Here is a 14567-nt window from a genome sequence, read left to right as displayed (position 1 = left end):
ATATTTAAATTATATTTATTAATTTTATTATATTTTTTTTAATTTAATATTTATTTTATAATGTGTAAATTAGAATTTTATTAATATGTTATATTATAGTAGTATAAAATTATATAAAGGTAAAAATAATCCTATTGGACGTATAGGATTTAGAAAAATATTATTTAATGGAAGAAAACAAAAATCACCTGAAATATTATTACCTCCATTTATTTCCATTTCTGTAATCTAAATTTAATAAAATTAATTTTAACTTAAATTAATAATTTTAATTAAATAGTTAGTTTAGTTGTTGATGAATTAATATTTGTATAGGAATTAAGATTAATGTTAAATTTGGATTATATTTCATGTTTTAGAAATGCTAAAATATCAATTACTAAAAATCTATACAAATGGTCTGATTCATATGGTAGAACATTTCAAACCAAGTAATATTTTTCACCATCAAATTAATTTAATTTTAATTTATTTCCAATTAATTAATTAATTTCTAATTTATTTCTAATTATTTCATTAATTTATTATTAATTTAGTAATAAAAGAAATATAATAATATCATATGATATATCAAGTTATTTGAGTAAATTAATGGGATATAAACCTATAAAAATTGATCCAGAACCTAAAATACCACAAGTAAAATTAAATAAACAAATATATTTATTTTAGAAAATTAAAAATCATATTCCTATTATTTCTATTGTTGGACATAAAAATCATGGAAAAACTACTTTAATTAGTAATTTTACAGGTATTCCGTTACGGTGCTTGCTCCCACAGCTCCAATATCTATAGTAGTTATACCCTTAGCTATACCACTAATTATATATCCTTAATTATTTACTGCTTGACCAAGCTCCGTAACGTAACACCTTAACTTAGCTTACCCCACTAACTACCATTTTTGCAACCTTTTAGTACACTTATTTATTTTTTGTAATTAAAAATTGGTATATGAGTGGTTGAAGCAGCAAGATCTGATTATCGAGGAAAATTTTATTTTCCTAACCCGATCAATTTTTGACATTTATTTCTAAAATCACTATTTTTAGAATTATTTTTTCCTAAAATTAGTTAATTTAGAATTTATATAGTTAATTAATGTAGAAAAATAATTCTGTAGATGTGAAGAATAATAATTATATAATAAATAGTTATAATATAATAGAAGAGAAATTGAAATATATAATATTGGATACACCAGGTGATATGAATTATGATATAATACGTGGTAGAGCAATATATAATTCAGATATATGTATAATTGTAATATCATCACAAGGTCCAGAAATAATAACACGTAATGTAATATTACAAGCTGACAAATTTAAAATACCAATACTATTTTGTATTACTAAAACTGATTTATATTTTAATCTAGAAATACTTAAATCTGAATTACAATTACAATGTGAAATCTTATATCAATCTGGACATTTATCTAATAATTATTTCAATGAAATTAATAATTTAATTTTATCCAATAATTTAAAAACTATTTTAAATAAATATATTAAATTACGTTACGGTGACTGGTCACACGGATCTAACAGTACTAATAGTAATCCCTTAACTAGTACTGAGGTTACTACTACCATTGGAGCAAGCACCGTAACGGAGGAAAATAATAATACTAAAATTGCTGCTTCGGGAAAGGGAGCTAATTTTACAGCCATGGAATGTACTACGGGAAAGGGAGCTAATTCTATGGGTATGGAGTGTACTATGCGAAAGGGAGCTAATTTTATGGGTACAGAGTGTACTATGGGAAAGGGACCTAATTCTACAGCCATAGAGTGTACTAAGGATAATATGGATACTAAGGAAGACCCTTTCGGGTCTAGTACTGAGGATACTTCTCTTGGTGGACCAGACACCGTAACGGAGAAATATAAAAAATATATTAGAAGATCAAATAGTTTAATAAAAAGTGGAAATGGTATAAAAGGAATAGGAAATATAATAGAAATAACAAAAACCGAATCAAAAGGAATAATAATAAATTTATTAGTCAAGTTTGGTCAAATTGTTGAAGGAAATTATTTCATTGTTGGTACAACATATGGTAAAATCAATTCTATATATAATAATACTAATGGTAACTACTTAACTACCCCTTAAGTAGCCTTAATTAGTTAATAGGCCTAATAGCCATAGATAGCCTTAAGTAGTTAATAGCTTAAATTGGTCTTAAATAGCCTAAATAACCCCTAGAATACCTAAGGAACTACTAGAGTACTTAATAGGCTTAAATACCCTAAAATTAGCCTTAGACAGTCTTAAGTAGTTAATAAGCCTTAGATACCCCTAAGTACCTTAATACCCTAAAATAGCCTTAATAGCCTTAGATACCTAAAATACACATAATACTCCTAATACCCTTAGATAGCTCTAACAACCTTAACTACTCCCTTAATTACTCTTAATTACTCTTAATTACTGTTAATTACTGTTAACTCATGTTTTCAATAAAATTGTTAGAGAAGATGAATATGGTTGGTGTTGGTGAATTGGTTAGTATTACAGGATTGAAGAGTTTGGATGGTGTTGGTCTTGATGATACATTATTAATAATGTCACAACATGACGCATTTAGATTATGTCAATATAGAAAACAATTAGAAATATTAAAATCATCACAAATTCAAGGACCACCAATTCATTCATTCAATATACAATCCGGTGCAATAGAAGGTGTAGATGAAGGAGAAGTAAGAGTAGATGAAGGAATAGAGTATATAACTAAGTATTCAGGGAATGGAATGGTAGTTGGTGGTGAGGGAGTTAGGAGTACTAAAGAAGCTGGTGAGGTTGTTGGTTGCCGTGATACAGTCACCGTAACGGATTATAAAATAAATAAATTTGAAAATATAGAAAGGTAATTTATATATATAAATATTATTTTTAGTACAATATATTTAAAACCATTGGAATATGACACCGTTACGGTGCTTGGTCCAACAGACAGTACTAATGACAGTACAGTTGTACCTGGTACCAATAGTACTACTAAGGATACTACTGGACCAAGCACCGTAACTGAGGAAAATTCTACTACCCATTTTGCTGCTCCGGGAAAGGGAGCTAATTTTACAGCTATGGAGTGTACTATGGGAAAGGGAGCTAATTCTATGGTTATGGAGTGTACTAGTGAGAAAATTTTGAATGAAATTGCTGTTGTAACTAAAACTGGGGAGTCGAGTACTTTTGTGGATACTAATACTAAGGGTACCGTTGGACCAAGCACCGTTACGGTGCCCGTAACGGGTAAAAAAATAATACCAATAATATTAAGAGTAAATTATATGAGTATATTAGAAATAATATTGAATGGAATAGAAGAAATAGAAAAAGAATATAATGTAAGAATACCATTAATACATGGTGGAATTGGACCAATAATACCAATAGATATAGTACAAGCACAAATTGGAAATAAATTTACATATTGTCCAGTATATAGTTTTCAAGTACCAATACATAATGATGCTATCAAACATGCAATTATTAATAAAATTGTAATCAAATCATTCAATATACAATCTGATCTTTTTAATGATATTATACAACGATGTAAAACTACATTACACAAATATAATAATTCAATTTCATAATCTTAAATATATATTAATTACGATGCTTGCTACTGTAGTAGTTAAGTACTTCTTAAGTAGTCTAGAGGTATTAGGTAGTTAAGGGCTAATAAAGTAGTTAAGAGTATTTAAGTGTATTAGGGATATGTGTAGTAAGTATATAGTATTGTTAGGTATATTAGTAGTACTATAGTAATAGTTATGGTATTAGTATACCCTATGTAATATACACAAGTGTATATACATACTAGTATATAAGGGGTACTAGGTACAGTAGATACTCTTGGAGTAGATAATAGCTATATAAAGGGATTAGTATTGGTATTAGAGCATTAATACTGTAGTCTAAGTACAGTAGTTAAGAGAAGTAGTCAAGGTACTTAAGGTTATTATATACTATATAAGGATTTTTATAATATTATTAGAATTAGTATATTAAGTGTACTATTAGTACTGAGTAGTCTATAGTAGGTATGTTAAGGGCTATTTAGGAGTACTATAGGTAGTTAGTAAGTAGTCAAGGAGTCTACTACAGTACTTAAAGAGCAATTAAGGCTATTAACAGTATTATAGTTATTACAAATTTTATAATCTTATTTATTCATTTATTTATTAAATTTAGAATTGATTTCTTAAATATTATTAAATTTATTTAATTTCGAGTTAATTCTATGAATTTGGATTGAAAATTATTTTCCATTGAATAGAAATATTACAATTTTATATTATTTAAAATATATTAAATGAATATACAATATTCTTCTATAATTATTCATTCTAACATACAAATTAGGTTATTACAATACTAATCCTATTACTAATTACTAATACTTATTCTAATACTTATTATAATTGATCTATAGATGGATAATGTTACCTAGAGAATATATAATGAATATAAATGGATATGGTAAAAGATTATTAAAAGAATATGAATGGAAACAATTTGGTATACAAATATCTAATGAATGGATACATATTGGTTATTCACCATATGAATTACATATTCTCATCTTTCAAAAAATTAATTAAATTTAATAAATAAATTAATTTAATAAAATTTATTAATTATTTGTTTAATTATTGAATTATTTATGTTTATGAATTTTATGTTTGATAATATTTGATAAATTTGTATTTTCAAATAATTTTCTCTTTATTTTCATTAAATATTCTTCTTTTAAATTTTCATCCACATTAGTAATATTAGTAATATCATTAGTAATATTAACATTTGATAATTTATCAAGTTTATCTTTAATATATAATTTACCTTCATTTAACATTTGTTCACGTTCCACTGAATGGTGTTCCCGTTGTACTGAATGGTGTTCCCGTTGTACTGACTGGTGTTCCCGTTGTACTGACTGTTCATCTGACTGTTCTTTTGATTGTTCTAATTGTTCCTTTGATTGTTCTTTTTCTTGTTGTAATTGTTTTAATTTGGCAGTTTGTAAAATTTCTATTGGTGGACAAATATCATCATTGACACCAAATGCATATTTCATTGGATTATATTTCTTTGGTTTTTCTGGTCCTTTTAATTTTTCTTTATTCAAATTTTCTTCATATTTGCGATCCGGTGAATTTTCATTAGTAGACTTGCGATATGGTGAATTGGATTTATTATATTTGCGATCCGGTGAATTGGATTTAGACTTGCGATATGAGTTTCTGGTCCTATCCTTGTCTCTATGTCGGTCTCTAGAAGGACTACGTCTATACCTGTCTCTATATCTGTCTTTAGAAAGACTACGTCTATCCTTGTCTCTACTTCGATCTCGGTCTCTAGAACGAATACGTCTACTTCTGTATCTATCCCTTTCCTTATCCCTAGAACTACTACGTCTATCTCTAGTCCTCTCTCTACTCCGGTCTCTACTCCTATCCTTACTTTTATTTCTATATGTGTTATTATAATTTATACTTTATATAAGTCAATATTAACTATTTAAGTAGTAATTAAGAGTAGTTAAAGTATTAGGAGTATAGAGAGGATTAATAGTAGTACACTCCATGGCTGTAAAATTAGCTCCCTTTCCAGGGGTACACTCCATGGCTGTAAAATTAGCTCCCTTTCCCGTAGTAGCAATTTTGGTACTATTATTTTTCTCCCTAACGGTGCTTGCTCCCTCTCCCTTAGTACTAGTACTTAATACTATCTAGCTAGTTAATACTATTTAGCTATATAAGGGCTATTAAGAGTAGTTAAAGGATATAGGATAAAAATTACTTGTGTATATATTGATTGAGATTGGTATATTTATTAATAATTTGTTGTTGTTGTGTTTCAAGTTTTTTAATAATATATAAAGGATCTTCTCTGAATTTATTTAATGTTTGTTCATACAAATTTGTTTCTTCTGTATTTAATAATGAACCTATTGATTTCTCATCTAACTTCTTTAATTCTTCTCTACTACCTGGTATACTCTTACCAAGTAAATATAATTCCTAATACATCCAATTAATCAAATAAATAAATTTAATAAACAAATAAATTAATTAATTTTAATTTTCAATTATTTAATATTAATTTTTAATTATTTAATATTAATTTTATTAATTACAAGTTGATTATTATTTTGTATAGTTGGATCATTATATAGCCATTCTAATCCTTCTGATTCAATTTTATTTGATGATATCCATTGATTTTTATTCTTTTCTATTAATTCTTTATTTATTTCATCCATCCAAATTATTCAATAAATTAATTAAAATTATTCAATAAATTAATTATTTAATTAATTTAATTTAATTTAATTTGTTTTATGGGAAATTGTGTTTTAATAAATTAATTTTATATTTTAAGAAAATGTTTGTAAAATATTTATTTAAAAGATTAAAAATTTATTATTTTTATCCAATTTTTAAATTAACAAATACATTTACATTTTGTGATTCCAATACATTTTTTACCAATAAACAAGTTAACACATTTTTTAATTAAACTAAATTGAATTAAATAAATAAAATTAATTTTCAATTAATTGAATTAATTATTTAATTTTAATTGTATTAATTTTATTATAGAATGTTTATATGTTTGGTTATAAAAATTCATTACCAGAAGGTTTAAATAATCATAAATTATTTCAAAGTATTCAAATTAATTATTAAATTATTTACTATTTAATAATTATTTATTCTTAATTCTATTTTAAATTAATTTATTTTATTTATTTTATTTTTAATTAATTTATTTTTTAAGATGTCGAATGGAGTTTAATTAATTTTGGACCAAATTTTGGTATAGCAATTGATAAAAATTCAAAATTATATATTTGGGGTTCAAATAAAGAAAATAGTAAATTAATATTAATTAATATTTTATTAGAATTTATTAAACCATTTCATCTTTTAACTTTAAATAATATTATTGATTGTCAAGTAATTTTTTAGTTACGGTGTGAGGTCCACGGCCAACCACTGAATTAGTTACCCCTGAAAGGGGTTTCTTAACCCCCCGGGGTTTCCCTAGTTATATACTCTAGTTATACCAGTAGTTATCCTATTCTGCTTGACCAAGCTCCGTAACGTAACACCTTAACTGAGCCTACCCCACCAACTCTCATTTTTGCAACCTTTTAGTACATTTATTTATTATTTTTAATTATTTTTTCCAAATGTGTTATTGAAGCAGCAATTGTTACTGGGTGAGGAAATTTATTTTCCCTAACCCGATCAATTTTGGACATTTATTTTTAAAATATGATTTTTTAGAATTATTTTTTCATAAAATTAGTTAATTTAGTTAATTTAAGTTAATTTTAGTTATTTTGATTAATTAATGTGAAATTTTTTTAGTGTTCAAATAATGAAATATATTTATTATTAAAAAATGGATTAGGTAATTTTATAAATTATATAATAATTTAGTATATGTTATAAAAAATATTAATAATATACTTGAAAATATTAATAACCACACCAATGGTACTAGCAGTACTACTGGTACTAATAATACTACTAATACTACCAATACCAATGCCAACACTACTAATACTACCACTACCAATGGACCAGACACCGTTACTGAAAATGAGAAAATAAAATTTGAGATGGAAGAGATAAAAGAATTTACAAATAAATTATTATATAATAATCCAAAAATTATACGTATGAATATTGGACAATATCATAATGCTTTCATATCTGATGATGGAACTTTATGTAATCATATACTTACACACATATTTACACACTAGTCTACACATTTAAGTTATTAAGTTACACATCTACACATCTACACACTACTTACACACTTAATTACACATCTACACACCTTATATACCTAGATAGTTACACCGTTATGTAGATTGTTCTGGTAATAATGAATATGGACAATGTGGACAAAAACCTAAACAACTTTATAAAGATTCAACATTTCTTATTTATAAACAAAATAATATTATTGAACATATTCCACCAACAAAAGTAATTATCTACTATAGTTATGTAGATTAGGTATAGTAGGTAGTTAAGTAGCTAAGGGAGGAGGTAGTTTAGGAGCAGCAAGAATTGTAGGAGAGAAGAAAATTTATTTCTCCTAACCCGAACAATTTTTGACATTTATTTTTTTAAACCTTATTTCTTAATTATTTTTTCATAATTTCCATTAATTTAAGTTAATTATTGATTAATTTATTATTAGGTAAAATTTAAAGAAAATGTAAAAATAAAAGATGTAGTATGTGGTTTAACACATACAATATGTATTGATACTAATAATAATATATATTCGTATCTCAATATAATTAAACTATAATAGTAGTTAATTTATATTAAATTTAAGTTAATTTAAGTTGATTTGATAATAAATTATAGATTTGGTGATGATAATAAAATACAATTATTTTTTGGTGAAAGTAGAGGAAAATCAATATTTGAACATCGATATTATAAAACTTATCTTAAATATATATGTAATAAATTATTCAATTAAATTAAAATTAAATTAATTAATCAAATTGTTCATAAATTAAAAATTAAAAATAAAAATAAATATTTTTTTTTAGACAATTTTTCACCAATAAATACATCAACAATTATATATAATAATAAAGAAAAGTATTATACCAAACCAAATTATACTTAAACTAAAATTAATAATTGGATTAGATATAAATTATACTTAAATTATTTAATTATACTATAATTAAAATTTTGTATTAGACATTTACAATATGTACCAATAAAAATAAATAATTTATCATTTTTAAAAAATTATGAAAATATTATTAAAAATTCTATTATTAATTTACAAGCTGGTAATTATTTCACTATTATATCCATTACACCCATTAATCATAATACTAGTAAGTAATATACTTAATATTAAGTCTACTCTAATCTAATTAAGTAGTTAAGTACAGTAGTCTTAAGTATAGTTAAGTAGTAGTTAGATTAGGTAGTTTAGGTGCAGCAGAAATTGTAAAAGAGGAAAATTTTATTTTCCTAACCCGATCAATTTTTGACATTTATTTTTAAAATAGTGTTATTTGTAATTATTTTTTCCTAAAATTGGATTTTTAGTTAATTCCCCTAATTTTAGTTATTTTGGTTAATTAATTTTAATAGATGGTAGTATAATAATTGGAAGTGGTAATAATGAATATGGACAATGTGGTAGTATGGATCCAATGACAACAGTACCAAAAAAAATAAAAATATCAAATAAATATGTTAAACAATTATCTTGTGGTTCTTCACATTGTTTATTATTAACACATGATAATTATATTTATTATTGGGGTGATAATAAATTTAATCAATTAAATCAAAGTATTCTCTAATATACCTACTCCTTAATTACCAGTAGATAGTTATAGTACCTTAACTACCTAACAAGCCTTAATAGCCTTAACTACCTAATAAACCTAAAATAGCTCTAATAAGCCTTAACTACCTTTAATTACCTATTATTACTACTAAATACCTATTATATACCTAAGTAGCTACTACTCTTAATAACCTTTAACTACCTAAGTAAGCCTATAATTATTGATTATATATAGTTGGAATAATTATTGAAAAATAAATTTGTATAGATAAAAAGAAGATAATAATACCAGAAAAATTAAAAATGAAAGAAAATGAAGAAATAAAATATATTAAATGTTCATATAATAATTCTGTAATAATAACAAAAACAATTTAATTTTTTAATCACAATATTTTTTAAATTAATTTAAATTAAAATTAAATAAATAAAAATTAAATAATTAAATAAAATTAATAATTAAAAAATATAATTAGTTAAATTTTAAAAAAAAGAAAAGCCTCCTAGGGGGCTCGAACCCCTGACCACCAGATTAAAAGTCTGGCGCTCTACCGACTGAGCTAAAGAGGCTACAATAACAATTACAATATTCATTTTTATTATTTCAACATATTAAAAATCCAATAACACTATACACATAATACTATTAATTATTAATTATAGTATCCACAGTAGTATACAGTAGTAATAATAGTAGTAATAGTATTAGTAGTAGTAGTAATTGACAGCGTAACGGGGAAAAAATGAATAAATTATTAATAATATTTTCAAAAGAATTGAATATATATTTTAATTTATCATTAGAGAATTATTTATTAAATACAATTAGTAATGGAAGATTATGGAAATTTGTAAAAAATAATTTTGATCGTGTATTATATTTTTGGAGAAATTCAGAATGTGTAATTATTGGTCGAAATCAAAATATTTATTCTGAATGTAATTTAAATAATATTCATCAAAATGTTAATATTGTTAGAAGATTTACTGGTGGAGGAGCTGTTTATCAAGTTAATTTATAATTAATTATATAAATTTTATTCTAATTAATAGCTAATTAAGGAGAATTAAGGAGAATTAGAGAGTTAAAGTAGTCTTAGGGAGTTATGTAGTTATGTAGTTAAGGAATCTAAAGGATTCTATAGTAGTTCTACAGTAGTCTAGGGTAGTCTAGTTGGTTGGTAAAATTATGGTATAGGATTTGGGTAATATGTGTTTTACAATAATAACAGATACAAAAAATTATAATTTCAATACTAATTCACAAATCATATGTTCAGCTATTTCTAAACTCATTCGTATCCAAATATTCTAATATCCCCTAACTTCCTAATAGCCTAAAATAACCTTAAAATAGCCATTACACCCTTTATTTACCTTTATTTACCCATTAGATACAGTTGGTTAATTATGGTTTAGAACAGAAATGTGAACCTACTGGTAGAAATGATATGTGTATTAATGGTCTTAAGGTTTTATTTAAAAAAATATATATTTATTTTAGTTTTCTGGTTCAGCTTTTAAAATATTACCTAATGTAGCTTTACATCATGGTATCCCCGTTACGGTGCTTGGTCACACGGCCAACCACCAGCCCCGAAAGGGGCTTCTTATTAATTCCTTAGTTATACAGTTATATAGCTCCCTTTGGAGGAGTACACTCCATAGCTGTAGTTAGCTCCCTTTCCCGGGGTCCTATAGTTACTATAGTTAGTTATATACTTTACTGTGGTACCGTTTGACCAAGCACCGTAACGCTGTTATAGGAACAATATTATTAAATATAAATAAAAGTTCATTAGAAAAATATTTAACACCTGAAAAATCAAAACTTGACGTAATCAAATTACTTATAATTACTAAATGAATTACTAAATGACTGATTAGAAACATAATGTAAAGAGTATAGAATCAAGAATAACAAATTTAGCACAATTTAAACCAAATATAACATATGAACAAGTAATTTTATTAATTTTTTTATATTTTTTTAGGTTTGTAATTCTATTATTAATGAAACTATTAATCATTTTCAATTCAATTATAAACATGTTAACCTTAAGTAGTCTTAATTAGTTAATAGGCTTTAGATGGGCTTAAATAGGTCTTAAGTAGTTAATAGGCTTATGGGCTTAAAAGGCATAAATTAGGCTTAGATAGCCTTAAATAGCTAGTAGCCTAAAATAGGCTTAAATAGGTCTTAAGTAGTTAATAGGCTTATGGGCTTAAATACTTAAAATGCCCTTAGAAGCCTATAATAGCCCTAAATAACCTTTAAATACGCCTTAACTAGCCTTATATACCTATAGTACCTTAAGTATATATAATTTTTGATAGATAATGGAATTGGATAAAAATAATGAAATATGTAATGAAAAAGAATTTAAAGAATGTTATGATAAATTAACTGTAAACTTATATTCTAATCTACTTTACAATTAGAAATTACTTTAATAGGATAGATATTAGTTAATATGATAGAAATTAGTTAATCTGATAAATAATTTAATAGGATAGAAATTGGATATTTGGTAAGAAATTGAATTGGAAGAGTTTGAAGAAGAGATTTGATTTTGGAAGTATAGAATTTTGTTTAAATATAAAGAATGAAAATGTAGAAAATGTTTATATATATTCCGATATGTTAAATGCAGATTTTATTGATTATTTAAATATTAAATTCAATGAAACAATTTTCAAATACAATACACAATCATTTGAACATATTTTCAACTCACTACGTAATCAATTCAATTACTCAAATTAATTAGTTTAATTGATTACTTAAATTATTCAATTGGTTAATTTGTATTTAGAATTTCCTAATTTACAAGAACAAATACAAGAAATTAAAAATTGGATCTTACAATCAATTAATTAATCTCACATTCACAAAGATATCAAATTTCTCTAATATATTAATATACTTTATATGTTTAATATTACATAGAGTATAGAAGTAGTTAAGGTTATTTAGGTAGTTATGTAGTATAACTATAGTAGTATACACTAGTGTATATTACATAGGGTATTAGTAGGTGTATTAGGGTTTTGAGTACTAACTACTGTAGACTACTAAAGTACTCTATTAGACTACTAAAGTACTGTATTAGACTATTATTGAGTACTATATATATTAGGAGTACTAGATACTTAGGTACTCTAAGTACTAGAGTTACTACGTTACTAAGGCTATTAGTACTAGTAGTCTTAAGTAGTACTAATAACAGTAATATACACTAGTATATACACATAAAAGTATATAAATGTATAGTTAAGGGTTACTTAGTAGTTAAAGCATATTTAAGCCTATTTTAGGGTTATTTCAGACTATTTAGGTATTTTAGACCTATTAGCTACTTAAGCCTATTCTAAGGCTATTTTAAGGCTATTTTAAGGCTATTTATCTACTAGGGCTATTTACCTACTAGGAGTACTTAGACTACTCTAACTACTCTAAGTAATTACTCTAATGTATATAAAGAATTTATATAAAATTAATCATAATAATTAGTATTTAAGATTAATTCGATTTTTTTATTAATGAAATTTTTGGTTGTATTTCTTAAAGTATTAAGATGATGATTAAATTTAAATGGTATCCAAAATATTGTTGGTTGTGTTGATGTTGCTATAAAATTACCCATACTCTCATAATGTTCTTTTAATTTCATTCTCTATACATTATTATTATTATTTAATTATTATTTGTTATTATTGTTGTTGTTACCATTAATTGTGTTTGTTTTTCTAATAATTCTTTATTTAATATTTCTAATTTATTTTTATTTATATCATATTGTTCCTAATAAAAATTATTTATATTTTATATTTACTTGTATATCTTTTTGTAATAATGTTGATTGTTCTTTTTGTTTTTCTTCTAATTTCGTATCTATTAATTTTTCTTTTTCCATATGTTTCATTACCTATTACAGCGTTACGGTGCTCTGGTCCACGGCCACCAATAGGCCCAGAACCTGTATAACTAACTACTGTAAATAGGTACCCCTGTAAGGGATATAACTAACTACTGTAAATAGGTACCCCTGTAAGGGATATAACTAACTACTGTAAATAGGTACCCCTGTAAGGGATATAACTAAATAGACCCTGGAAAGGGAGAAAATATACACTTTTAATACTACGGGAAAGGGAGCTAATTTTACAGCTATGGAGTGTACTAATGGTAATATAACTACTAAGGGTATATAACTGTATAACTAAGGAATTAATAAGAAGCCCCTTTCGGGGCTGGTGGTTGGCCGTGTGACCAAGCACCGTAACGGGGTAACATACTAGTTGATTATCTTTTTCTTTAACAAGTGCATCTTTAGCTTTTAATAAATAACCAAAAAGTCCAACTTTCATTAAACGTTTATGTCTATGAATTGTTTCATTATCATCTTCAATTCTAGGCCTCTTCTCTGGTTCATATTCTTTATAATTCTCTTCATCCTATAAATTCACCATATAATTTCTTATACTAGTTTCTTAACTATATTAAGTAGTCTAAAGTACTCTAAAGTAGTCTAAGGGTATTAGGTAGTCTTAAGTAACTCCGTAACTAACTTAAGTACTTATGTACTGTATAGGTAGTCTAGTCAGTAGTTAAGTAATTGTATAATGAATTTTTTACTTTTAATTTACGTTTAGAATCAAATGAATTATTATTTAATACTTTATTAGATAATAATACATTAGAATCTCCATCTAAACACAATTCATTAATCAAATCAATTAATTAAAATATAATTAATTAAATTAATTTGATAAAAAATTTTACTATTGAAATTAATTAATTGATTTGATAATTTTTTTAATGTTAAATTAATTTGTTTTTTTTCTTGTAATATTATACGTATATTATCTTGTAATATATTTATTTCATCTTTTAATTCCATTATTCAATTAACAAGATTATTAAATATATTTAAATAAATATAATTATTAATGTATATGGTTGTATAAAATTAATTTGTTGTATTAATGTATTAAATTGTTGTTCATTTATAATATAATTATTGGGTTGTATATATATTAATTGTATAAATATATTTGGTTCATTTGTTAATATATTCCAATTTGGTGAATTTGATTGATGATGCCAATTAAAATCTTTTATTAAATTTTTATTATTAGGAAATTCATTACCTAATCCTGATAACTAAAAAAATTATTCCACT

At 24.6% G+C, this 14567-nt stretch overlaps 6 protein-coding genes across 6 annotated transcripts, besides 1 other annotated feature; 4 read left to right on the top strand and 2 right to left on the bottom strand.

Annotated features, from left to right (window-relative positions):
* Positions 1-85: 85 nt before the first annotated feature.
* Positions 86-3617, top strand: TA09625 (uncharacterized protein; the record flags this gene model as incomplete). Its single annotated transcript, XM_948489.1, has 7 exons — positions 86-223; positions 316-431; positions 537-639; positions 673-754; positions 1127-2068; positions 2485-2881; positions 2912-3617. 7 exons carry the CDS (start codon positions 86-88, stop codon positions 3615-3617), a joined length of 2484 nt encoding a protein of 827 aa, XP_953582.1.
* An 849-nt stretch (positions 3618-4466) lies between these two features.
* TA09630 (cyclin-dependent kinase regulatory subunit, putative) lies at positions 4467-4628 on the top strand (the record flags this gene model as incomplete). Its single annotated transcript, XM_948488.1, has 1 exon — positions 4467-4628. One exon carries the CDS (start codon positions 4467-4469, stop codon positions 4626-4628), a length of 162 nt encoding a protein of 53 aa, XP_953581.1.
* Positions 4629-4684: 56 nt separating this feature from the next.
* On the bottom strand, positions 4685-6292 carry TA09635 (uncharacterized protein; the record flags this gene model as incomplete). The annotated part of the gene is made up of 4 exons (XM_948487.1): positions 4685-5480; positions 5610-5747; positions 5830-6050; positions 6167-6292. 4 exons carry the CDS (start codon positions 6290-6292, stop codon positions 4685-4687), a joined length of 1281 nt encoding a protein of 426 aa, XP_953580.1.
* A 122-nt stretch (positions 6293-6414) lies between these two features.
* TA09640 (uncharacterized protein) lies at positions 6415-9759 on the top strand (the record flags this gene model as incomplete). Its single annotated transcript, XM_948486.1, has 11 exons — positions 6415-6528; positions 6633-6699; positions 6856-6906; positions 7479-7772; positions 7918-8036; positions 8254-8342; positions 8427-8524; positions 8618-8669; positions 8775-8917; positions 9180-9383; positions 9650-9759. The coding sequence occupies 11 exons, from the start codon at positions 6415-6417 to the stop codon at positions 9757-9759; spliced, it is 1341 nt and encodes a 446-aa protein (XP_953579.1).
* Positions 9760-9878: 119 nt separating this feature from the next.
* Positions 9879-9951, top strand: a tRNA.
* Positions 9952-10124: 173 nt separating this feature from the next.
* TA09645 (lipoate-protein ligase, putative) lies at positions 10125-12262 on the top strand (the record flags this gene model as incomplete). Its single annotated transcript, XM_948485.1, has 9 exons — positions 10125-10391; positions 10580-10679; positions 10801-10853; positions 10886-11036; positions 11148-11218; positions 11269-11343; positions 11719-11790; positions 11894-12122; positions 12198-12262. The coding sequence occupies 9 exons, from the start codon at positions 10125-10127 to the stop codon at positions 12260-12262; spliced, it is 1083 nt and encodes a 360-aa protein (XP_953578.1).
* A 616-nt stretch (positions 12263-12878) lies between these two features.
* TA09650 (uncharacterized protein) lies at positions 12879-14285 on the bottom strand (the record flags this gene model as incomplete). Its single annotated transcript, XM_948484.1, has 6 exons — positions 12879-13058; positions 13112-13186; positions 13218-13276; positions 13467-13839; positions 14021-14094; positions 14168-14285. The coding sequence occupies 6 exons, from the start codon at positions 14283-14285 to the stop codon at positions 12879-12881; spliced, it is 879 nt and encodes a 292-aa protein (XP_953577.1).
* Between the last annotated feature and the right edge of the window lie 282 nt (positions 14286-14567).

Source organism: Theileria annulata, chromosome 1 (assembly GCF_000003225.4).
Source record: "Theileria annulata chromosome 1, complete sequence, *** SEQUENCING IN PROGRESS ***".
Taxonomy (NCBI): Eukaryota; Apicomplexa; class Aconoidasida; order Piroplasmida; family Theileriidae; genus Theileria; species Theileria annulata.
This window is presented reverse-complemented; position numbering and strand designations above follow the sequence as displayed.